We start from the raw sequence: 27,699 nt of genomic DNA on the forward strand, positions 1-27,699 counted from the left end.
TATGTATGAAGGAGTAGTAACCAATGTTCGCACTTGTGGAGGGGTGGCAACCAATTTTCTTATAACGGTTGGGTTACATCAAGGATCTGCTTTAAGCCCTTTCCTATTTGCTATAGTGATGGATGAGCTTACGAGATCAATTCAAGAAAATTGTTGTGGTGTATGTTGTTTGCTGATGATATTGTTTTGATTGATGAGTCTAGAGTTGGGGTTAATGCTAAGTTAGAATTATGAAGACAGACATTGGAAGCAAGAGGTTTTAAGTTGAGTAAGAGTAAGACAGAATATATGGAATGTCGGTTTAGTAAGCAATGAAGTAGTGATGAAAGTGTAGTGAAGCTTGGTGAGCAAGAAATACCGGTGGATGATTGTTTCAAATATTTGAGATTTATCATTCAAAAGTATGAAAAAATTAATGAAAATGTAAATCATAGAATAAAGATTGGGTGGATGAAATGAAAAAGTGCAACTGAAGTGTTGTGCGATCGTAGAATGCCATTGCGGTTGAAGGAAAAGTTTTATAGGCCGACTATTAGGCCTGCTTTACTATATGGTACGGAATGTTGGGCTGCCAAGAGACATCATATTCAAAAAATGAGTGTAGCTGAGATGTGTATGCTTAGATGGATGTGTGGAAATACAATAAAAGATAAGATTCAGAACGAGGAGATACATAAGAAGCTAGGTGTTGCACCCATTGAAAATAAGATGAGAGAGAATCATTTACGGTGGTTTGGACATATTCGGCGAAGGCTTAATGATGCTCCAGTTAGAAGGATGGAGAAATGGGAAAATATATTAGTTAAAAGAGGTCGAGGTAGGCCTAGGAAGACTTGGATGGAGATGATAGGAAAGGATATGAATGCTTTGAACCTCATCGAGGACATGGCATTGGATAGAAATGATTAGAGGAGAAGGATTCATGTGGAAGACCCAGAATGATTTTCTTTTTTGGTTCATATCGCGAACCCCAATTGTTTTGGAATGAAGGCGTAGTTGTTGTTGTTATTGTTGTGTTAATCAAAAGTGTTCAGTTGTGAACCAAGTATAGTTTTCTAACCAATTCAGTTACTTGTAGGGGCCTTGTTTTTTGGTTGGGACCTGCATATCATGTAAAAGAAACAAAAAATGGTTCAAGTTCCAACAGACTCTATCTTGGTTCATCCAAGTTATAAGGTTAGTTTGCTTTTCATACTTGTTTTGGTTTGTGTAGGACCACCAACAGGTCATGGTAAACTACCAACAGGTCATGGTAAACCTAACTTGATACCAAACTTACTAGATCCACAAGAGTAGCTCTGATAAGCAAATCAAGTCAAATCCTAGGCTTACCTCAAATGCATTATAAACTTGGTGTACAAGAAATTAGGTGGGTTGATTTAAAAAAGTGAGAAAGAAAGGATCCTTGAGTGTTTTCTCTATTACAGTCAACAAGAGAGATAGAAAAGTTTTAAATATAAATCTGGTACACAATGGTATGTCATCAGAGTTTGGGTGCACATTTTGGTCAACTTGAGTATAGCAAAGTGCATGTTACTACCCTCAAGAGATATGCCATTGCAGGTGCCTTTGGGGGCAGTTGTGTTGTAGGGCAACTCTCCATGCATAAAGAAGCACTAAAAGTGTTACAACAGGAAAAAAGTCTAACCACCCCCAGTTGGACCTTTTTTTCTTGGTTCTATATTGGTCAATTGTACAAGATTAAAAATTTCTATATAGGGATGGCAGTAGACTGGGGCGGGGGGTGGGGGACAAAGTCTCCACCCCCACCCCGTCTCAAAATTTTGCCCTCTATCCCTGCCTCCATTTTTGCACGGGTTTTGATTTTAACCTCTATCCCCATTTCATGTCCTCCATCCCTGATCCAAATGGGGTGAGACAGGGCGGGGCCCCATTTCTCCCTGGTCCACTGTCATCCCTAAAGGCATTTTAGTTATTTTACTAACAGGGATCGGGGATGGGGTGGGGCAGGATAGGGGAAAGTGTAAGTCCATCCCAGCACGGGTTTTGATTTTAACCTTCATCCCCACCTCCATCCCTGTTTCATGTCCTCCATCTTCGATCCAAATGGGGCAAGGCTGGCGGGGCTCATTTTCCCCGGTCCACTGCCATCCCTACTTCTATAACTGGTTTGCGTCAGACATGAGTTCCAAAGTGGTGTTGTGATCACTGTCATGGCCTAAGAAGCAAATAATGATATGGAGCAGCTATTCGGTGATCCCCATAAGCATATATGTCACTGATAGAGTGCAATTATACTTCAATATATGCATATTGAATACGATTATCAGAGTATATTGATTTGATGGACTTGATCCATCAAGAAAATACAACTAGGGATGTCAATGAAATGGATTTTATCTTGTATTTCACCGAATTCAATTCTTTTAGTTGCATTTGGTAAACCAATACCATATCCAATTATAACTGGATATGGGCATTATTTTGATTTTTTCTACTGAATTCAACAAATATCTAAATTTAATGGATATTTGAATCCATTTACACGTAAAAATACAGATATGGAACAAGTTTTTTACCATCCAAATCCGAACCTAAATTTGAATCTATTTAGCCAGCATTTGATTAGTTGGATATGGTATTGGCAACATATGATCTAAATCTATAACATTTACATCCCTAATTAAAATAGACTTAAGAGCTTATGCTATAAAATATAAACACACACACATGCAGTATATATGCATTTTAGGCAATGCATAAGACAAGCACTTGTGATCATGTCCCAATGCTAACAATATATTTGGATTATGTCTTCATATTTAACATTTCCATTAAAAGAAAAATCTATATTTCAACAAACATATATTCAAGTTAAAATCCAACAATATAAGTCAAGGAAATGCATTATAAAATTTATATGTATCTTTACTGTTAAAACTCATTTAAGCTCGAGGTTTGAGCTTCAATGGAACTACTGAGAAAAAGATTCCTTCAACCAATGGGGGCTCTGCGTGGTTGGTAGGAGCTGTCTGTGCAGGTCTCCCTGTGGTGGAACATTACAGATTCAAAACCCCAGTGTTATATTGAATAATAACTGGTGTGGGTCTTCCCAACCCCAACTTGCCTTAAAAAAAAAGATTCCTTCATCCTTTCTTAAATCACAATTTTTCTCCAAATCATGGTTGTTCTCATGAATTCTTGGTTCTGATATTTTAGTAATAATTGCATGGTCTTGTGCTTGTCTACTCATGTCACCATATAGTTCACTTCCATCAATAATCACTTTTTCCCTTGACTGAATTATTGAAAACTTGATATGAAAAAATAAGAGAAACAATTACATTCAAATTTAAAAGAAAAAAAAACTTGAAATAAGAAATACGAACAAAGACACCAAACAAAATTGAAGAAACTATATTGTATTAATGAAAAATATTACATAAGGGAATACTATGCAAAATGTACAACATGGGATTCCCATATTGCTATCATAATGCTTTCATCAAGTAATTATCATATACTTGTTTTCACCAATAAAGGTGTGCCTTCCAATTAAGTATTGTTGGATCAATATTGATGCAACCTAGGAAGACTAGAGGCAATCAAATTTATTATGCTAGAACCGTGTTTTAGAATCTTGACTTATGAACACTTGGCTTAATCCCTAACCCATGGGTTGAGCACCAAATTTGTCCATTTACTTCACATACAAGTTCAACATCATCCATTCATTTCAAATGAATCTCTCTCTCTCCAAAGTGGACCTTGCACAGGATGCACCAAACGTCAAAGAGGGAGCCGAGTTGTGTGGCATGTCTTCCTGTCTCACATTCCTTATTTGATATATGAGACATGTTGACAAACATCTCAAAGGATACTTAAAATCAAGAAATTTTGTTTTTTTAGGAAAATGATATGGTCCCAATCTTTGCGGACCTAGATCTTGATTTGAACAATGCGGACCTAGTCTTGGGTAACCCAGATCCAACTTCAAATACCCAAAAAATACAATTAGATCCCTGACAGGATAAACCAAATCCAAGATCCAATCTAGTTCCTAAGGACCGAATGAAGCAAACAGGATCCCAAATTGATTCAGATCCATTATCCAAGATACAATAGATGCAGCCACCCCTACCATGTGTCACCACCTCAACTCCAGCAGCTACCTCATCCTCATGGGACCCACCCTTGGACATCCCCCTATGAAGAGCATTGAATACATGGAATGACCCTCTAGAAGCCTCCAAAAATGTTGTGTTGCTTTTTCCCCTCTATGCACATCCTTAAGGCATTCAAGCCTATCCTTAGAGACTTGTATAGCCTCTTGAGAATACCCAAGCATGGCCTTGTGGGCTGGGCCTCTTAAGTTCCTTGGGGAAGTGAATTTGCCTAAGATAGGATTAGGTGCTTTGATTCTTGTATTTATTTTAATTAGGCCTAGTTAGTTGTATTTTGCCTTTATTATTTCTTGTTAAGTGTGATGTCAATTATGGAGCTCCCGTGGAGCCTATAAATTGAGTCACTTGTGTTGGAAAGGTAGGAGCCTATAAATTGAATCACTTGTGTTGGAAAGGTAGCTAAGCATTTTGAATTGAAAAAGGTTTTCTTTTGGAAAAATATCTTTCTCAAACTATTTCGTATTCATGCTGGTGTTCTAAGTCATCCTCAGCCCTAGCTTACAAACCAAACCTTTTCAATACTTTAAGACATCTCCCTTAGGCCCTGGTAAGTCAAACCCACCCTCACCTGGGCTCAAACACACTTTTGAACCTTCTTGACCCAAACTGGATATAGTTAACCCAATTAATTTTGCATGCTGAGACTTATAGAATTTAGCCCAATTTTCTTAGGTCATATCTTCCTAACTAGAATGAGTTTGGTTCTCAAATTTAAACCCTAACTCAATCCATATATCTCCAACTTAGTGTTCAAAAATCAGCCATAAACTCTCAAATAATTAGGAGAACCACTCTATTTACCAAAACCTATCAAAATAAAAAATTAAACTTGGGCAGATTTTCTACGGTTTGATCACGAACTCATAAATTCTCAACCAAAAGGAGTTTGACCTGTGGTTTATTGCAATATCTTCCCCCACGTGTTCCCTAAGTACCCTTTAAATTGAGTCACTTATGTTTAGCCAATTAGGAGAAATCACAGTTTTCCTAAAATCCATCAGAATTTTCAAAACCTATTTTTTGACCTAGACCCTGTTTTGACATAACTGACCTTACCCGAGCCTAGGTTCAAACACAATTTTACTCCAATCCCACTTGAGACATAATAAAAAACAACTATATGCATGAAGAGATTTAAACCTGAATAAATTGTTGTTGATCAGCAGTGCTTTGTTGGTGGTGGAGGTCCACCACAAAGGATGAAGGGTGGTAGGAGTCCGTAGAAGATGGGTGCACCCATTGGTGGTAGTGTTTGTAGAGGTGAAAACACACATCAGACTAGGTTGAGGTGGTGGTGAGACAAGTTTAATAAATTTAGTGCAAGAACACACACACACTCACACGTGAGCACAATTTTAATGTAGTTCAACCAAGCACATGTCTACATCCACAAAGAGAAAAACTATTTTTTCTCTCTCTCAACATTTTTCAGAGAGGGAAGAGGTTCCTTCATATAGAGAGTTGCATGTTGTTTAGGATTACAATCCTGAGTTGCATGTTGTTTAGGACTAGAATTCTTCTCAGGGTGAACATGTTTAGACATTTTATTCCAATTGGTCTCTTTTTCTATAAGGAGTCCAACTACATTAGCCACCTTATTCACATTAAGAGTCTTCATAAGTCAATTTGCATTGACTTGATCTTTACTGATTTGGTGAAACGTGGGGTCCATTTTGCCTAATTGGACCTAGACCCGATACCTCCTTAATAGCCCCCCTAAAGCTCAATGACCTAGGAGGGGTGTTGAGCTTTGAGCTTGTCTCAAAGTAAATTGAATCTGAAGTTGAAAAGAGGTTTGGTCATGACGTCAGCCAACTGATCTACAAAGGAGATATATCGAACTTGAAGGTGCTTTTTGGCAATATGATCATGAATAAAATAGACAATGATGTCAATGTGTTTGGTGCGATTGTAAAAGACAGCTGAGAGGTAAGAGGCACCAATGTTGTTAAACCAAATCGTTGGTGGAACAAAGCTAGTAATGTGAAGATCTTTCAACAAAAACATGAGTCAAAGCACCTTAGTAACAGTGTTGGACAGGGGATATTCTGCTTCAAAACTAGAATATGCCACCATGGACTGAGCAAACCAAGAAATGAGGGAATCACCAAGGAATACAACGAAGCCTCCCGTAGACTTGCGGTCATCGACATTGCCAACCCAATTTGCATCTGAGAAGGCTGAGATGTCAAAGTCGCGACATTGAGGAATAAGATCATAGTCTAAAGTATGCTTAATATAGTGAAGTATCTACTTGACAGTTGTCCAATGAACACTAGTAGGTTGGTGTATGTATTGGTTGACCTTGTTGACCATATAGGCTAAGTTTGGTCTGGTCAAAGTCAAATATTGCAAGGCCCCCACGACCTGTTTGTACTGGGTGGGATCTGCAAGTGGGTCACCATCATGGTGAGCAAACTTAGTTGATGCAGCCATGTAGCGACTCGTTTAGCCTTAGTCATATGAGTTCGATCCAACAGGTCTAGCATATATTTTTGTTAGGAGAGAAACATCCCAACAAGAGTAATATTGAATTTAATGCCTAAGAAAAAGTGTAGATTGCCATGGTCCTTATGAGAAAATTTAGAGATCAACCTGTCAATAATGTGGGTTAAATAGCTAGAAAAGTTGCTTATTATAATGATGTCATCGATATAGATAAGCACATAAACAAGGAGCATGAGCTTGTGAAGAACAAATAATGAAGTGTCAACTCAATGACCCATAAAACCAAGGTTGAGGAGAAAGGAGCTTAACCGTTGGTACCAAGCTCATGGGCCTCTTTGAGACCATAAAGAGCCTTATGTAATTTGTATACATGGTTAGAAAATTGAGGATTAACAAAGCTATGTGGTTGTGTCATGTACACTTCTTTATTTAGAATCCCATGTAGTAACACATTATGGACATCAAGTTATCGAATAATCCATCCTAGGAAAACAACAATGGTGAGGACCAAGCAGACAATGGGATGTTTTATGCAAGCATGTGCACACTCACACGTGAGCATGATTTTAACATGGTTTGACTAAGCACATGTGTATGTCCACGAAGGAAAAAAATATTTTCTCCATCTCTCTCAACATTTTTTAGAGAGGGAAGAGGTTCCTTTATATAAAGAGTTACATGAGGAGTTTCATGTTGTTTATGTTACAATCCTAAGTTGCATGTTGTTTAGGATTGCAATCCTTCTCAGGGTGAACCACTACATGTTTAGACATTTTATCTCAGTTGGTGTCTTCTCTTACAAGGAGTCCAACCACATTAGCCACCTCATTCACATTAGGAGTCTTCATGAGTCTATTTGCATTGGCTTGATCATTAACCACTTGATGAACCATGGGGTCCATTTGCCTAATTGGATTTGGACCTAATATCTTCTTAACAAAGTTCTACTCGACAAGTGGTAGTGGCATTGGTAGAGGTGGTTGTGCACAATAAGAGGCGTTCAGTCGGCGCAATTATTGGAGATGTAGCTGGTGGTCATGTTGGTAGTTTTACACATGTGGGGCTCCTATTGGTGGTCAACAACAACAATAATGGGGACCACTATTGGTGGTTCCACACAGCTAGTGGTCATGATGGTGACACAATAGTGGGGAGACGAAGAGAGGGGAGGAGGCAAAGTCATGTGGTGGTGGCATGCAAAAGGGAGTCTGTGTTACGACCCAAATTTCAGAAGATAGTGTAGATATGAGCTTTAGGATCCACATGTCTTTCCTTATAGGTAGTGAGGGTAGTCCAAGCCTAGGTGGGACCAAAAAGGGTGATGTGGTAGTTGAAGTATCCTCCTCACATGTATAAAAGTCAATGAATACATGTTTAAAATAGAAGAAAAAAAGCATGATACTTTTTTACACTATAAGAAAAGAAAGCTAGCTAGCAGAGCTCACATAGAAGGGCATTAATTAAGAAGTCTTGGGTGGTATGTCTCGACCTCTCTAGAGGATTCTTTTACCTTCCAAAAATGTGATTAGGGAGAGTCTAATCAGATATTCTCAAGTTGATTTTAATTAAGACTTATAATCAATGTAGGAATCATGACAGAGGTAGGACTCTAAAATCATCTCTCTAGTCTAATTTTTTTCATAGTAGGACTCTTTATGACTTATGTGATTAAGTAGAGACTTTATCTCAAGCCTCCCATCTATAAATAAAGGTATAAGATTTTCTTTTAATGCAATGAAATAATATTGAAGTTTTTTTCTACCCTTTATTTCTCTCTCTCTCTCTCTCTAGATGTTTCTCTCTCTCCTTCTTTATGTTTTTCCCTCTCTTATCTGTAATTCATGTGATGTCAGGCCTCTCTAAGCTAGTCATTCATCCCTTCCAAGGACCCAAGTGCTTCTTGTACTCTTATCTTGCATCAGAATGCCTCCTTACATGTAAAAGCTAATGTTGAAGCCCTGTCAATCATGGTTATGTCGATTAGTCATCCTCTCAGGTATTTATGCACTCTTTGAACCCATATCATATCTTAGGATCAATCTCTAATCTTCTTTAAAGTCTCCTAAGTTGTCTAAACCAAGATCACACCTGAAACAGTGCAACCCCATTTTGCGGACTGTTTTGCCTTTTCTAACCTCCTGCAAATACCCTGACCACACATGAACTTATTGACCCCTTTAGGACCTCCTTATACCTACTACATAACCTCTAGACATAGCTAAGACCCTACCCACGTTCGAGACATGAAATACTAAAATTGTACCTTGCCAATTTAGCAGAATGTATAGTTTTGTTCATTTGACCTAATCAGCCTCCCGAACGACAACCTCTCCGACCCTTAGCACCTATATCAGACCCCAATACACGTCTAATTAAGTTCCCCCATAAGAAAAATCATGCCATGTTCCTTTAAGCATTACATGTGGTTCATAACCCATAAACTATTCTTTTATCATTTTACATTGAGAAATCACATATCTTAATCGGAACTTGGGTTGGACCCAAGTTTGATATGAAATTTCACAAACCATAACAAGCTTTATATACTAACGACCCTTTGGTTTCGACCTGAGTTCGAGTCAGACCTTGTTCTTTATCTTTGAACTCTAACCCTATAGGGGTCTTAGTCAAACCCGACCCATTGACAGCTCTGATATCATGACAATTATCTTTGTTATCATTAGAGTAATTTACAACAAGCTTCTTCAATTATGATCTATTTACAAAAAGTGACCCAACGTTTAGATTGCTACATTTAGCTGCCTGTTTCTGTCGATGACAAGTTTGATCCTAAAAGGACACTGGATACGACTATCATTGAACAGCAAGAAAAATATACGGCCCTTCTAAGTCGTAATCTTCTTTGTTTTTTTTAAGGTCTCCATGGAATACTTGTCTTAATTTAAGGGGTGTTTGACTCGGGGGACACACTCCTACAGGGACCGACCAGTCCTGCCAGGGTGCTGTTCCGCGTTTGATACACGATGCGGGATGCATCCCAAACAAGACAAATGGTGTTCCACCCACTTGCACAAGGGGCGGCAAAGAACAAATCAATAAAAATGAGTAGAGAATGACATAAAAATACAGTCAAAACTTGCGTTCTTTACTTAAAATTAATCCAAACAATTTACTATAATGTAGCTTTTATAATATAAAAATCAATTCTAAAAACGAAAGTATAATTCTTTTAACACAAAACAGAAATTTATATTGTCCAAGATTTCAATTTCATATTGGGTGGATCAAGCTTTGATAATTGTTGAGTGGTTTCTTGGTTTCTTAATGAGTCGTGCTTAATCACCAATTTTTGTTCCAATTAATCACAGTTTGTCAAAGAAGACAATTCCCCAGCAATTGTAGAGTCGTTCAGCTATTGTGGATAAAATATCCATAGGTCAAGCAGCTCTTCTCTTTAGTACATATTCTGAGGAAAATGCTTCATACATAAGTGTTAGACAAATCTAGGAAGTAGGTTGACATGTATAATAAATCCTATCTATCAAATGTTTGATTATTAATATAATATACGTCATTGATTCGTGGAAATTACAAAAAAAGAAAATTCAAAATTTAGAAAAAAAATATTTCCTTTCCTTAAACAAAACAGAATAAAACCAAATCCATTTAGGTTAGGAACAAAACTATAAAACTTTGTATTTTTTAGTACTTAAGCTATTCCCTTAGTCCAACCCAAGTTACTAGCCCAAACGAATCTTTGTAAATGATAAGTTTTTTTTTTTTGGACATTGACGTAGATGGCTCTCGCTTTTATTGAGCATACGAGAGAGAGACGACTTGAAAATGTGGGTGAGAGGAAGATGATAAAGAAAGCTCTTCTTGTAGCAGCTTATCTGATGAGATGACGTAAAAAAAAACTGATAGATGGTGGAGAATTTTTTTTTTATAAAAAACCTTTATTTTCAAAAATTTTGTCATTTGGACTGGTTGGAAAAGTCATCATTTTTTTCTTTCCTACTTGCATTTTTTCAATCATTTTTTTGCCTTCAAACGTGCCTTTTAAGCCCCAAAGGGAGGTTGGGGCAGTGGGGTGGGGTCTTGGCTGCTAGACGCGCAGTCAAGGTTCCATTTCCATAGGTGTCTCTGTGCAAGCTAATGAGTAGCGTAAGGCCCGGGGGCAGGGGTCCTAATCTCGGAGTTTTACGCCACCAGCACAACCACCGTAGGTATGGTAGCTGAGCCAGCGCGACCAGGTCTTCGTGCCGGGTGCGGTTTATTCAGGTTATAAATAATAAAAAAACGTGCCTTTTAAGACATCGAAATAAAATAGCTACTTGGCCTAAGACTGATTTATGTTGCATCTTAACTCCTTTTCATGGTTTCTACTTCGGTTCATAGATATTCGTCCCTCCTTGGAGCAAGGGGACAAATAGGTTTAGTATGAACGGAATCATTGATAGATTAGTCTATAATTTTTCAATTCCTTGGGCATATCCTATATGAATTATGACGCTGATCAAATTGATTGTTTGGTTTTTTTGGCAGTTTTCTTCTTGCTTATGATGGATGCTGATGATGTCAAGACGGAACGCATCCAAAACTTGTACAAATGAGATGCCCATCAATTGGATGGACCCATTTTTTTTTGTAATATAGTGTGTTTCGGATGGACAGCATAGGAATGGTTTAAATGAATGGCTCACAATGTGCTTGTTCACTGTTTTGATGGGTGTAATTCATCTTAGTCAAAGGCGGTTCCGTGATCCTCTCTCTATCACAGGCCTACTTCTTCAATAGGCTAGTGCGGTGCAACGGTCATTCCTTACCACCGCAAGCCTTTCGGTTGCTCGCTTGCCGCTGCAAAAACTTTGATAACTAAAAGTGTAAGAAAGCGAGAGAATAGAGAGGAAGATAAATCACAATCACTCGAAAGCAATCACAATGAAGGTGAACAAAAGAAAGCTCTTCGCATTTACATTCATTCACATTTTGCCTGAAGGCTCGTTACAGTTCAGATCAAAGGGTTGACCCTTCAGGGTATTTTTTTAACCTGAACCAAAGTACATGGGTGGCCCGGAGAAAGTTACAAGTCACTCGACACTCTACATCAAGACTCAACCAAAGCAAAACATACTCTAGACACAACTGTACAAAGTAGGTCGCAGGGGAATAGGCTCTCCCCTTCAAGTCATGCACCACCATCGACGCCATTTGCTTCATGGTAGGCCTTGACTTCGGCCGGATAGCAGCTCTTTATTCGGAATGCTAGCTCCCACGTCAGCTTCGTTGTGTCCTCCCACTGCACAAGATACTTCTTTGCTTCATGCAAGTAATTGACCTTGTAACAAAGGATTTTGCTGAGACGCTTCTCGGTCTGTTGTGTTGTCGGAGCCCTCTATAGGATAGGAGTGTATTGTGGCATGCTACATTCCGGATTTCCTTCATTCGTATGGAATGGTTTCAGGCTGCACACGTGAAACACCGGGTGCACCTTGAAGTTTGGGGGCAGGTCCAACTTGTACGCTAGTTGTCCACTTTCTTGATGATGGTGAATGATCCCTCGTACTTCCTTATCAGTCTATGGTGCCAACCACGGAAGATGCCTATGCGATCCGGGTAGAGTTTCACCAACACCTAGTCCCTAACACGGAACCCAACAGAACGACGATGTTTGTTCACCCACTTCTTCATCCTCTTGGCCACTTTGTGCAGAAATGTCTTCGCCAGCTCGGTCTGCTTGTGCCAATCTCGAACAAACTGATAGGCAAATGATGGATTTTCCTTCTCCTGCGTGGCTAGAGTGTGCGGGGTCAACGATTGTTGTCCTGTGGTTATCTTGAACAGGCTATGACCTGAAGACTCGCTCTTCTGAAGATTGTAGCAGAATTGAGCCACGTTCAGGAGTTTTACCCAGTCCTTCTGATTAGCGCTAACAAAGTGCCTAAGGTATTGCTCCAATAGTCTGTTGATGCACTTCGTCTACCCATCGGTCTGTGCATGAAAACTTGCTAAAAATAGCAGATCGAAGCCGAGTAGCCGAAACACTTCACATCAGAATTTGCCCGTGTAGCGAGCATCGCGATCGCTTACAATGCTTCTTGGTACACTCCAATGCTTCACCACATGCTTGACGAATAACATTGTCGTCTTCTCTGCAAGACACTCTTTTGAAGCTGAGATGAAGGTGGCGTATTTAGATAAACGATCCACCACCACCAGGATGAAGCTGAAGCCATCTACTTTCGACAAGCTAACAATGAAGTCCATAAAAATGTTTTTCCAAGGATGTTCTGGGATAGATAGAGGCTCAAGGAAGTCAACGGTCTTCTAGTTGGTCCCCTTGTCTTGCTGGCAGACAAGACACGTTCGCACATACCCCTCCACATCATCTCTCGTTTATGTCCAATAGTAACTGCGCTCAAGGAGTTCTAAGGTCCGCTCCTGACCTGGATGACCTGCCCATAAAGCATCATAGCACTCTTTAAGCAATTTACAGTGAAGGCTTTCCCATAACGGCACAAACACGCGTCCCCCTTTAGTCAAGAGGAGGTCGTCCCATAGCCAGAATCACTGAGTCTTTCTCTCATGCACCAGAGAGACAAGGTGTTACGCTATTGTGTTCTTTTGCATTCCTTCACAGATGCGGTCCAGCAATGCGCCCTCCAAGCAAACTTTGAAAGGCTCCACCGTCAGTTCTGCCTTGCAACTCTGACGTCAACAATAACATTGGTCTTCCCCACCTTATACTCCAAAGCGAAGTCGAACCCCACTAGAAACATTTGTCATCGAGCTTGCTTGGGTGTCATCTTTTTTTGCATTTGAAAAAGCTTGTGGCGACGTTGTCCGTCTTGACAAAGAACTGGACACCTAGAAGATAGTATCGTCAGGTCCTGAGGCAGTGCACGATGACCATTATTTCACGCTCGTGCACTATGTAACATCTCTCCACATCTTTTAGCTTTCGACTCTCATAAGCAATTGGATGACCCTCCTATAAGAGTACTGGGACGATAAAGGGTGCTTTAGAAGGATGAATAATGCCTGCCTCCAACATCTTGTCCAACTGCCTGCACAACTCCTTCAATTCGGCCTGCCCCATGCAATAAGGGACCATGGCAAGAAGCTTTGCTCTAAGGGTCAACTCTAACTTATGGTCAACCTCATGTCTCGACGACAGACGCTTCGACAGTTTTGGGGGCATCACTTTCTAAAACTCAGTCAATAGTGGGGCAAGGGTCGGCAGCACTGTTGCTTTCACATTCCTTTCTTTAATGTGCACAACAACTAAGAATGTCTGATCTTCATGCTTGACACCCTTCTTCAATTGCATAGCAGATAGCATAGAAGACTTACCTCTATGAGTAGGACATTGCACCGTGTGTAAAAAATTTAGCCCCATGATTGTCAACGAGTTGAACTTCAGTAGCATCATCATATTCTGTCTACGAAGAAACTTCATGCCCAAAATCATTCTGAAGTCGTCTAGGGACACCACTGAGAAGTTGGCTTTGCCGGCTCACCTTCCAATTTGGATAGCCACATCCCTTGCTTCACCAAGGATTGGCTTGGCCTCAGAGTTCACCGTCTTCATGGTCCTCTGCTTTGGCCCAGGCTTCAAGCTCAACCGCTCCGCCTCTTTCAATGAGACAAAGTTATGCATGGCACAGGAGTTTACCATTGCTCGTAGTAGACTTCTCATTCGCAATGACTTTCCAATACATGAGTTCTTTGCTAATCGACATGCTCTCGGTTGCGCAACTTCTAACTGCATTGATCGTTTGCATGGCTTCCATCCTTAATTGCACGATCTCAGCATCACTACTCTCCGCCTACACTGCATTGACCTGCCCATCGTCCTTCAAGAGGCGCTTTGGACATTGCCTAGCAATATGTCTCTCGCCACAGAATCAACAAGTCACAACTGACCATTTGTTGTCGTTATTGTTGTGTTTTCTATAATTCTGCTTCTTGTCATAATGGTGCTCGGTCGACGACTCACCTTTATTGTCGCATTGATCCTCCTTCTTGCATCTGTGGTCTGACTTCTTCCCAACCTTAGTCGATGGAGTGAAGGACTTACGTTGTGTATCCACTAGTCGCTCGATCGTCACATATGCATCTTTCAAAGTTCGGGATTGCTCATTTCCACTTGTGTCTAAGGTTGTAGTCCCATAATAAACCAATTGAGTTTGTCTTCATCCGACATATTGGGTACGTCTAACATGAACTTTTTAAATGTTCCGATGTAGTCTTGCAAGACTCCAGTATGCTTGAGTTCTACCACCATCCAATAAGCTTGGTGTTGTGTATTCCTTGGCATCAAGTAGTAGTTTCATAGCTCACTTTTGAAGGCTTCAAATGTATCAATCACGCAGTGGTCCCTTTCTATATCGCTACGCTACCATCTCCACTAGGCTATAGCATCTCTGTTGAGTAGAGCTATTGCCACCTTCACCTTGATATCTTCGACCAATACATTCTGAATGTCCAAGTAGTCTTCCACTTTGAACAAAAAATTTCTTATGGCCTTTCTATCCCTAGAACCATTGAATTTAGTTGGTCTCAACACATCTATCTTTGATGGCCTGTCGTCATTTCTGCCATTGAAGATAATTGTCCGCTGCAGAGTGCAGTTCTTCAATTGAAACTCCTCAACTTCAGTCTGCATGGTGGTCACTATCGTAATCAGCAAAGTAACATGTCTCATCATCGTGTTTACCTGCTCTCATAGGCTCGTCACCTCATCGTTCAGTCCTCTGAATGACTCAATTGTACATGAAATCATTTTCCCATGCAAAGTTACATCAGCCACTAGTCTGTTGATAGTCACAGTCATCTGCTTATGACCTCGAGGTGAACCCATCTCCTCAGCCTCGACAACAACCTTTCCTTTGGTGCTCCACAAGTGAAACGGTGCACCACAATGTCTTGCTCAGAAATCGTGACTTGCTGACACATCTCTCGGCACCGACTCTTGAGTTCCTTCTCCAATTCGAGAACGAGCTTTAATACAACCTGTCACAGGCCTACTTCTTTAATAGGCCAACGCGACACAATAGTCCTTCTTTACTGCCACAAGTCTTCTGATCGCTCACTTGCAATTACAAAAACTTTAATAACTGAAAGTGCAAGAAAGTGAGAAAATAGAGAGAAAGAAAAATCGCAATCACTCGAAAGCAAAAGGGTGAACAAAAGAAAGCTCTTCGCATTAATATTCATTCACATTTTTGCTCGAAGGCTTGTTACAGTTCAGATCTACGGGCCAACCCTTCAGGGTATTTTTTCAACCTAAACCAAAGTACAGTAGGTGACCCAAAGAAAGTTACAAGTGACTCAACACTTTACATCAAAACTCAACCAAAACAAAACAGATTCTAAACACAACTGTACAAACTAGGTCGCAAGAAAACACTTTCAATGGTGGGAGAAAAAGTCAGACATTCAAAATGCCTTGTAAGCCCACTTGTGGTATGTACTTAAAGTCCACTTATTTTTCAGCCCTGTTTGGAAACTAACAACTAGGATGGAAAGTGGCATTTCATATAGTTGTTAATTTCATGCTTTAGGCCTTGTTTGGAAACTAGTAGCTGAGATGGGAAGTGACATTTCAAGAAGTAGCAGCTGCCAAATCCTGGATTTGGTTGTCAATTCCATGCTTTAATGTAAATACAATGCCTCTTCCCATCCCAAATAGGGATGGCAGTGGACCAGGGGACAACTGGGCTCTGCCCCGTCTTGCCCTGTTTAGACCGGGGATGAAGGGCATGAAACAAGGATGAAGGTTAAAATCTATCCCCCATGCAGGGATGGAGGGAGGGATGAACTTATGCTTTCCCCCGCCCTACCCCGTCTCAATCCCTTTCCCCGCCTCATCCCCAATCCTTTAAGGAATGACTATAGACCGAGGGGAAACTGGGCTCCGCCCCACCTCACCCCCGTTTGGACCAGAGATGGAGGACATGAAACGGGGATGGAGGTTAAAATCCATCCCCGTGCAGGAATGAACGCTCATATTTTGAAACAGGGGGGGGGGGGAGTGGAGACCTTGTCCCCCGCCCCGGTCAACTGCCATCCCTAATCCCAAATGCATTAACTCCCATCCCAGCTAACAGTTTCCAAACATCCACCAAGTGGTAGTTGACCAACTTTTGCCAAATGCATTAAATCCTATCCCAGTTAGATTCCAAACAGGGGTAAATACAATGCCATTTCCCATACCGAATGCATTAATTCCCATCCCAGCTATCAAGTGGTAGTTTGACCAACTTTTTGCCAAATGCATTAGCACCTAGATTCCAAAGAGGCCCTTCCTTCGTGTGTTTCAAACGCACTTTTAGGGGCCCTTTGTAACTTTGTGCAGAGGTCAATAAAAAATCCGACCTTGGGACGTCCGAGTCTTGCATCCCACATGGAGATGTTAAAACACGTCCCACACGGGGGTACATTTCAAACGTGGCAACCCCATTCTGGGACTGCATTGTCCCTGCGCAGGATTTGTCCCACATCACCTCTACGGGGAAAAACGCATCCCTGCGTAGGATTTGTCATGGGAATCAAACGCCCCCTTGGAGTGGGACTTTTACCTAAGCTAATCAAGGCTATACAAAAAGCTACCATAACCTTTTGAGATGCGAACACCATGTTAGAGAAGCTACCAAGAACCAACATGTGATGATAAAGATTACAGACATAAGGATGAACATATATGACGTAAGGAACCGAACACTGACATGTATCACAGAAGGCTACTTTTCTATTGCAGGCTCTGAACAGGTGGGGCTAGCCATAAAGAACTTTCCAAGGATCCAACTGACCACTACAGTAGCTGGAATGAACAGTGGATAACTCTTGACAGCCCTTCCACTCCTCACGGGGCTTAAGAACAATGGGGTGCTCAATGGCAGCTGAATCAATGCACAGCATGATCTTGTAATCTTCATCCCCAAAATCTGGCAGTACCTTGGCCCTCTTGTCCCATGGGTTCCAAACAACTGTAACACACCATAGATAAGGGGGCCAATAAACAGAAGGGGAACACTAAAATGAAAGGAAAATACCAAATACCTGCATCAGGCAATCCTTCCTTTCTCAACACAAAGGTTCTCTTTTTCTCATGGTCTATGGTTGCAATCTTGGGTGGGGTGCTTAGATAAATTCTGTCTACCTGTTAAAATGAACAAGGTAACAATTGCCCATTTATTGCACTTCAAGCAAAGCAGTCAGAAAAAAAAGTTGGGCATCAATATATTCTCTAGAACAGTAGAACTATGTGCCTCTGAATTTGATGAACCTGAAACTGCCGTTTCCAACTCGAAAGTCACAAGATGCATAATTGGAAACAATCAAAATAACCTTAGATAATCCGAATCTGGAAAGTACCTCTCCGTCAAAAGTGACGGCATCTGTTTGCTCTGTGAACCTTTGTCTTTGCACCAGATTATCAAAGTAATCCAATGTCTCCAAGCCCTCCACACGGATTTCACTGCCAATCAAATTGTAACATGCATCTGTCAAAGATGAGGGAAAGTTTGTCTCCAGTCACAGATTGCGCTGGAGGAAGATAATCTCACCAAGCAGTTTGACTGGTTAGAAAATAAGATGAAATACTGCCTTACCAAAACACATGTATTTTGATAAATTCTATTGTGGATCTGAACCACAATACTGTACAGTGGTACACTCTCTGTTTGCATGGATCTAGCCCCTTATCCTTTGGCCTAACCACACAGACGTGTTAAGCATGGTTCATTTACTACATGATTTGAATAATCTTTAAATCATCTTTAATATACCATAAGACTCAACTTTCAAGATACTGAAAAATCAACGTAATCCATGAAGATGAGAATGACCTAAAAATGCCACAAACTGTCATCTTGGAATCAGCTTTAATATATGAAAATAGTAAGTAGAACATGGTAACCAGATTCCAGGGGTTAGCTTTCACCTTTTGGGGATTAGATCTATGCAAATCAAGTGTACCAACATAAAGTCATGGTGGTTCAGTACCACAATAGACACATAAGTAAATAAATAACCGTATATATATATATATATATATATGTGTGTGTGTGTGTGTGTGTGTGTGTGTGTGGATTATGTTATGATAAAAAATAGCTTATATGCAAACCTCAAACCTGATATCTGAGACAGACAAGTAGTTACGGATTGCAAATGTGAAGGAGAAGGCTCTATTATCAGTATTCCGTACTCGCGGAATCAAAGTCAGCTTACCAGGACCCAGTGAAATACGAAGTCGCAACTCAAAGCTGCAACAAAATTATCATGAAAACTAGTGGACTTTCCAGGGGATGGAAGTTATCTATTACTAGAAGAGTTTCTGTACCTGCGTGGCCAAGTTTTTAAATCTTCATCTGTAGACTTCAGAATGAGATCAACAGTCGATTGGTTATTTGCAGGTGACAGTGGTGAAGGGCAATCATCTATAGACCATAGCCTGTTCCTTGCAAACCCATGCTGCTCTAATGTACCAAAATTGCCAAACTGCAAAATCAGGATATTAGTTAAATGAAACCCAACACTGCCCAGTCTAGGCCCTTGTCAGCACCATTTTAACATTTTACACAACCTAACCTGAGGAAAGCAGATGGGTATTCCGCCCCTAATGGCTTTGGGTGGCTTCAGAATTGCCTGTGGAACAGCAGGAAATGTTTATTTTTTTCATCAGTCTGGAAGACAAATATGAGAAAAAGAGCCCATAGATTACCATCATCTAGAACTCAGGTAATATTTCATATAGCCCAGAATGTTACAAATTATGTCACAACAAACAACAGAAATATTCTCATAAGTTTTCCAAATATTTAAGATGAAGTTAAATGCAGCTCTATGACCATTTCTTGGTGACTTGTGATTTTGAGATTTCTCACTGTCCCATGCAACCAGATTTCTTGGAATATTAGTTGGAATCAGATTATGTAGACCAAAATAAACCACCATATCATAAAAATAGAAGATAAAAACAGTAAGAAGGATTATCACCACTGAAAAAATAAAAAAAGGAGCATTCCTAAAGATCAAAAATACATGCAGCTTCCTAAACATGAAAAGGAGTTTCACTATCACAATGTCAATCTTCCTTAGATTGATCACATTATGATCCAGACCAAAAGGAAGATGCCACACTCAAATCAAACTCTATACCTAAAAAAGGGAATGTGTGACTGGCTTTGTGTGCTTCCCTTTCTTAGGTATAGTGTTGTTAGCAATAGAGGAGTGGTGACATCCACTCCTCTATTGGATTAGGTCACCAAACTTAAAATCACTAACAAAGCAAATTGAACTCAAAACACTTGGTAAAATTGTCATTCAAATTTAAGCATGCTTTATGTTGGGCTGCCAAGAGACATCATATTCAAAAAATGAGTATAGCTGAGATGTGTATGCTTAGATGGATGTGTGGAAATACAATAAAAGATAAGAAGATAAGATTCGAAATGAGGAGATACGTAAGAAGGTAGGCGTTGCATCCATTGAAAATAAGATGAGAGAGAATCGTTTACGGTGGTTTGGACATATTTGGCGAAGGCCTAATGATGCTCCAATTAGAAGGATGGAGAAATGGGAAAATATATTAGTTAAAAGAGGTCGGGGTAGGCCTAAGAAGACTTGGATGGAGATGATAGGAAAGGATATGAATGCTTTGAACCTCACCGAGGACATGGCATTGGATAAAAATGATTGGAGGAGAAAGATTCATGTGGAAGACCCAGAATGATTTTCTTTTTTGGTTCATATCGCCGACCCCAATTGTTTTGGGATGAAGGCGTAGTTGTTGTTGTTGTTGTAAATTTAAGCATGCTTTGCCTGTAAAAAGTCCTCCTCCATTCTTGAACCTACCTTACCCACTTTTATACTTGCAGAATGTTGTTTCTTCTTACTAGAGAAACAGGATGGATGGTACTAACCAAATTGCAATAGGTCAAGTTTTACCTTCTTTCAAAAAATAGATCAAGTTTTACAAAAACAACAACATAGTAGTTGACAAGAACTGCCTGATTTCAATACTTGGCTTTTGGATCAACCTCTGCTTGAATAAATAAAGTTCTGATTAAATTTTATTATAAATGGAAAAAATGAGTTTGACAAGCCAAAATGGTTGCTGAATGATCCCTTTTAGCATTCAAAATGGTCCTTCCTTATAAGTGCTCAACCACACAACTTTCATAGGTGATTTGAAAGTTATGTGCTGTTGATGCTTAGAAGTTCTGACCAGCAGTTCTGGATGACCTAAAACCTCACCCAAATGGTCCAGAATGTCCATGGTTCCAACTAGATTATCCAAACTCACATGCGACAATGCCACCTGAATAACCCAAAAGTAAACCTTCAGGAAAGCATAATCTAGAGTAGTTTACTTATGAAATGTGACCAAACTTCAAATGACTTCCCAAATTAAAAGCATCAACACAAAGCTTGCTAACATGTGAAAGGGAAAACTCAGCATCTATGATGATTTAATCACTCAAGATCAATTTCTTCTTAACACTGGAAATGAAATCGTGTTGCTAAGCATCCTATATAGTAATTCTCTAGTTTGCAACCACAGAATTACAAACCAATCCCCCCTTAAACTGAATGTGAAATATCATTGTTCAAGTTTCACCTTCTTTAAGGTTTTAATCCCAATAAGATTTAAAGGTCTCTTCAAAATTTTGTTCTAACGAATAGCATGTTATCATCCTTGCCTATGTGACTGTAATTATTCCACAAAGACTACTCTTCAAACTTATGGCTTCATTTGACCATGATAGCAATCACTTGCAAGAAGTGTCAAAGAACAAAGGAAAAGGTGGTAACAAGATGACTGTACATGCTGAAAGAAGCATTAGATGAGAAACAATAACTAGATGACTGAACAAGGGGCAAGCGATGGCGATATAAGATGAAATGTTATCAATGGAATGGTAAGAGGAGTTTATGTATTTTCCATGTTCATTTCCTTCCCTTATTCTAAGGAAATAATGGTAAAAATAAGATCGTTCTTTAGTTTTTTTTCTTTTTGCCAATCTGTGATTTCTATTCTTTTCTGGCTCATAATCTTCTTATGTAAGCTACATCCATAACTTTTTTTGTTATAATTATTTATGTGAAATTCTTCACCAGAACCTGTTTTGTGAGAAAGAGAAAAGAAGAGGAGAATAGGGGTTGCGGCTGTCACGATTTCCTTAATGAAATCGTGACCTAGAATCTGTATTTAAGGTTTTAAATTACAATATGGGTCCGGGTCAGTTATGATATCCAGACCCGGTGCATGGTACATTCAGTAACAAGTGATATTATACAAAATGTTGCTACTCTTTCACCTCCCCTCAAGTTGATCATGGTTTTGAACCATGAACAACTTGCCTTTAAGCATCCAAAAACGATCTTTTGTTAAGCCCTTTGTAAATATGTCTGCTACTTGACTTTCAGTATTAACAAATTCAGGCTCGATCTCTTTTTCTTCAACTTTTTGTCTTACAAAATGCTGGTCGATCTCAATATGCTTGGCGCGACTGTGATGTACTGGATTGAATGACATGTTGAGAGCACTTTGATTGTCACACAACAAGGTAGACCGAGAGATCATTTCTCCCACTTCAATCAGTAAATGCCTGACCCATGTGACTTCGGCAGTAGCGGCAGCCATGGATCTATACTCGGCCTTAGTGCTTGATCTAGCGACGGCCTTTTGTTTTCTACTACTCCAAGAGACTAAGTTTTTTCCAGTGAAGACACAATATCCTGATTTAGACTTTCATTCATCTGGATCTCCTGCCCAGTCTGCATCATAATATACAGTAAGTTCACGCATATCCTTGCGTGACGATTTTGGAGAATATATCAACCCATCCCCAATGGTTCCTTTCAGATATCTGAGTATCCTCTTAACTGCCTCCATATGTCCAATATGTGGTGCATGCATAAGCTGAGACACTTGATTGACTGAATAAACAATATCAGGTTGAGTGAATGTGAGATACTGTAACATCCCTATTAGACTGCGATAGCTGGTGGGATCCTCACACAGGTCTCCATCATGAGTGCTTAATTTTTGGTGGAGTACGCTTGGAGTTTCTAAAGGTTTGCAGTCTCTCATACCTGCCTTGCCGAGAACGTCTATCGTATACTTGTGCTGAGTGAGAGTCAAGCCATCAGCCCGACTATCGACTTCTACCCCAAGAAAATAGCGCAAGGCACCAAGATCTTTCATTTTGAATCTCTGACCTAATAGGTTTTTCACTTCTTTGATGTGATCTCCAAAGTTTCCTCTGATGACAATATCATCCACATAGATTAGTAATAGGGTGATCACATCCTGCCTTTTAAAAATGAATAATGAGTGGTCTAGTAAAGAGCGTGAAAAGTCATGCTTTTGAATCTCAAGTGAGAAGCTGTCAAACCAAGAACAAGATGATTGTTTTAGGCCATAGATAGCTCTCTTTAGCCTGCATACATGTGTTTTACAATCTTGCTCATGATATCCAGGTGGTTGTTCCATGTAAACTTCTTCCTTCAAATCCCCATGCAAGAATGCATTTTTTACATCAAGTTGACTCAGCTTTCATCCATGTTCAACAGTCAAAGAAAGAATAATTCGAATGGTTCCCATTCGCACCACTGGGCTAAAGGTCTCATCATAGTCTTGCCCTGCTTCTTGGGTGAACCCTTTTGCCACCAGTCTTGCCTTGTATCGTTCAATGGTCTCATCTGGTTTATACTTTATTTTGTAGACCCATTTGCATCCGACAACATTTTTGTCAGATGGTCTAAGAACAATTTCTCAAGTTTCACATTCATGTAAGGCTTGCATTTCATCATTCATGGCTTCTACCCATAATAGGTTCATCTTCCTTATTGAGGGCAGTTAAAAAAAGCTGAAAATCCAAGGAGAAGTTATTATAGCTAATCCACTAATCAATAGGATGTCGCATGCGATTGGGTCTTCTGACCTCAAGAATATGAGAGGAAGTAGGTGCAGTTGTTGTGGCGTGATTTAAAAGACCTGACGCGGTCGTTCTTTGTCTAGTATAGAAAATGCCCATGTATCTGCCCCGTACCGATGATGGTATTGCTTCTTCATTCTGTGATCTCGGTGCATCAATAGTTTCAAACCTTTCTTCTTCAGGCTCAACGCAGTCTGAAGGACAAACTTCATTGGGACTAGCAAAAAGTTCTGAGTTCAGCAAAGGGTAATAAACCTCAGTTGTGGTAGAAGGAATATCTGTTGTGTCAGCTTTGTGATCAAAATTTTGTTCATCGAAGACAACATGTCTTGAGATTCTGATACGTCTGTTAGTGGGATCATAACACCTATATCCTTTATAGTCGTCTGCATATCCCACAAATCTACACTTCTGAGCCTTGTCTTGAAACTTGTTTCTCAGGGACCGATCAATGTACACATAACAAACACATCCGAAGGCACGTAAATCATGATAACTAAGATGAACTCCAAAAAGACAGTAATAAGGAGACTTATTTTCCAAAACAATCATAGGTAATCTATTTATCACATGTACGACAGAATGAAAGGCTTTTGACCACAGATTGATGGGAAGATTACTATCATGGAGTATACTCATTGTACTTTCAACGATATGCCTGTGTTTTCGCTCAGCAATCTCATTTCATTGAGGTGTGTGAGGACAGGATACCCTTCTTCCTATATCATTATTTTGAAGAAAATAAATAAAATCACTAGATGAGAACTCCCCTCCTCCATCACATTGGAAAAATTGTATGGACTCAGAGAATTGATTTTTTACTAAGGAAAGAAAGTTTTAAAACAAAAGAAAAACTTCCGACTTATTTTTTATGAAATGTATCCAAGTGTATCGAGAGTAGCTATCAACAAAAATTAAATAGTATATGCTTTCAGATCCAGAAGCAACTGGGGCAGGTCCCCATATATCAGAACATATTATCTCAAAAGGCTTTAAAGCTCTCTTATTAACGGGGTGAAAAAACAGTACATGACTTTTGCATAAAAGACAACTGGAACACTTTTGACTTTTCTCATCCACATTGAGACTTTCTTTTGAAATGAGATTATTGGAAACAAATTTCTTAATAAAATGACTCCCACAATGTCCTAACCGACTATGCCATAGAAAAGGCTTATTACATTCAGAAATACTAAAAACATTTGCTGAAGAGAAAGAAGACGACTCTAATGAAGACTTCAAATCCAGATAAGTAGGGCGGACAGGATGGCATGGAGCTTCTTGAAAGACATACATATTGGCTTGTCTTTTTCCTTCAGCGAATATTTTCCTCGTGCGAAGGTCCTTGACCTGCACAGAGAAGGGAGTGAATTCGACTGAAGCATAATTATCATCAACAAGTTTAGAAACAGAGACAATATTTTTCTTGATATTAGGAGCATGAAGGACATTAGAAAGTTCAAGAATAGAATGTGACATGGGAATGACAGATTTTTCAACGTGAGAAATAGGATGGTGGGATCCATCCCAAGTGACAATCTTACTTTTACCAAAATAAGGAATAAGTTTAAAAAGTTTACCTACATCACCAGTCACGTGAGTTGCTGCCCCTGAGTCAACGAACCAAGTTCCTTGATCATTCTACTTTAAATTCAATTCTGACAAGGCGGATATCAATAGATCTTGAATTTCTTCATTGTCTCTGAAATTGCTGGACTTTCTTTTTTGTTCTGTCTGTGGAGTCTTTCCTTTATTTTCAGGATTATGCCAACAATTCGCCTTGATATGCCTTTTTTTGTTACAAAGAAAGCAAGTGGGGATAGATCTCTGTCCCTGAGTATGGGTTGACATGTTTGGAGTGGGAAGTAATCCACGTCCTTCGTATCCACTTCGCCCTTGTCTTCCTCGCCCCGTCTTCGACCATAAGTCACCCCTGTGGCAAAAACTTCTTGAGAATTTGTATGAGTGAATTTTTTCAGAAAATCCTTTCAGAGTCATTTCATACTTAATTAATTTAGCCCACAACTCATCAAAAGTAAGAAGAGCAGGCAAGCACAGTAGTGAAGTGACGATCATATTATAATCGGATCTCAATCCACTCAGAGTTTGTTGTACCATATCACTGTCACTCACTGCACACCCTATAACTGCAAGTTGGTCTGTGATAGCCTTCATCTTATTTAGATATTCCATGATGGTCATAGATTCTTTTCTCAGCAGCTGAAATTTCCTCTTGAGAAAAACCATTCTCGCCTGTGAAACTTGTGAATACGTCTAAACCAATCTCTCCCAAAGTTGCAGCGTTGTATAATTGTCAGGAATTGCAACAAGAACCTCTTGAGACAAGGTAGAGGTAATGTATGCAACTACTGATTGGTCGTTCCTTTCCCAGTTAAGATATTCAGCATTTTTGACATATACAATTGAAGTTGCCCCTTTATCATCTTTCTCTTCTCTCGTAACAAATTCTAGCGAGACTGGAGTGGTTCCATCAAGATGACCTAAGAGACTTTGGCTCCTTATAAAAGGAATGATGTGTCTCTTTCGAATCAAGAAGTTTGAGGTGGTTAACTTTTCATAAACAAGTTGGTTGAGGAAACTCGAAGGAAGACTCGATTGAGAAGAATGAGAATCCATAAAAAATTTAACAAGGATGTTCACGAAGTGTGAAATGCAAAAATTAAACAAGGCTATTCAGGAAGTGCCCAGTCTACTGCCAGAGAAGTTTGCTGGTCGGCCCCTCTTTTTTTTTTTTTGAAGTTGAGCAACCTTCTAGGACCTGACAATCAGATACTGTTAGATTTAAAGAGAAACCAGACCTAAAATTTTCCCTTCCCCCTTTTTTTTTATAAGGTTTGTGATTGACGCAATAAGGAGTTCTCACATGTTGAACAAAATTTGGAACTAACTGTGTTTTCAGGCAAAACACAGATGGTGACAGCAAGAAGAAATATGCTATAAGGTGGAGATGCTTGATAGAAATAAAATCAGATTGGAATCTGCTGACAAAGAAAAATCAAGTCTAAACAAAAAACTTAATATTTCAGATCTGATGCAACTTCAGATCTGAATATTCCGGTTCACGTGAAAGGAGAATGCACAGAGATGAAATGTTCAGATCTGGTGCAAGAACACGACCAGATCTGAATATCCCAGATGAAGAATAAGATGGGTCGACTTTAGGGATTCACGTGAAACAGGAAATTCACGTGGAACGTAGTAAGAATTAGGGTAGTTTAAGATATTCACATGAGACGTGATGATTTTAGGGATTCACGTGAGACGTGAATCCTCCGAACAATGGAAGAGAAGAAGGTGAGATGAAGAAAACGAAAGGAGGCGAGATGAAGAAAACGAGAGAGAAAATGAAAAAGAAACCTCTGCTCGTACCTTTTGGAAGCCCCTTCAAGCCCTATGTGGATCTCGGCTCTGATACCATGTGAGATTCTTCACCAGAACCTGTTTTGTGAGAAAGAGAAAAGAAGAGGAGAATAGGGGCTGCGGCTGTCACGATTTCCTTAATGAAATCGTGACCTAGAATCTGTATTTAAGGTTTTAAATTACAATATGGGTCCGGGTCTGTTATGATATCCAGACCCGGTACATGGTACATTCAGTAACACGTGATATTATACAAAATGCTGCTACTCTTTCAATTTATGCCTGAGAGACAAGGATTAAAGTAATCTTTGCCTGCATTTCTTTATCATATGTATCATATGATTTTTTTCCTAGTAAAAGAGAGTCAATGGCTGCTCTTCTATTCTATCTTTGTTTTCCAAGTGAAGCAGTCATAACCCATCTTCTTCAGCAGAAAGTACACGCAGCAGCATCAAAGGGAGTATCATCATTTTCAAAAATTACAAATGAAGTTTCTAATATATACATAATATGAGTGGGAAAGAAATTCACTGAAACTGAAGGATGTGGTACAGGGCAACCTACTAATAAGGAGGTGATGAAAACATCATATGCAAGATAGGAACTAATGAATCTTTACCATCTTTATAGGTACAGAATATATGATGAATGGGATTGCTCTCATGAAATTGTTCACTTGATGAATGTGATCATATATGACATCATACAAGGAAGATTATAAAATTGAAATTCTCAGGGATTAGATGAGCAACAAAGGACAAGTTAGGATCCTACACTTCCCTTCCCACCCGCAACTCCCTTCTCCCTCTCCCCCT

At 39.6% G+C, this 27,699-nt stretch overlaps 1 protein-coding gene across 1 annotated transcript in view; it reads right to left on the minus strand.

Moving 5' to 3' along the window:
* Positions 1-17,175: 17,175 nt before the first annotated feature.
* The window catches only part of LOC149840761 (putative glucose-6-phosphate 1-epimerase), a 28,990-nt gene continuing 18,466 nt past the window's right edge, over positions 17,176-27,699 (minus strand). The window contains exons 4-9 of the mRNA XM_090003302.1: positions 19,149-19,205; positions 18,901-19,058; positions 18,692-18,823; positions 17,934-18,036; positions 17,619-17,718; positions 17,176-17,545 (exon numbers count right to left, since the gene is read on the minus strand). Coding sequence (XP_089859428.1) covers positions 17,334-17,545; positions 17,619-17,718; positions 17,934-18,036; positions 18,692-18,823; positions 18,901-19,058; positions 19,149-19,205 — 762 coding nt within the window. The 3' untranslated portion in view covers positions 17,176-17,333. The remainder of the gene's footprint in view (positions 17,546-17,618; positions 17,719-17,933; positions 18,037-18,691; positions 18,824-18,900; positions 19,059-19,148; positions 19,206-27,699) is intronic.

This window comes from Nuphar pumila, chromosome 4, assembly GCF_984573655.1.
Source record: "Nuphar pumila chromosome 4, dmNupPumi1.hap1.1, whole genome shotgun sequence".
Taxonomy (NCBI): domain Eukaryota; kingdom Viridiplantae; phylum Streptophyta; class Magnoliopsida; order Nymphaeales; family Nymphaeaceae; genus Nuphar; species Nuphar pumila.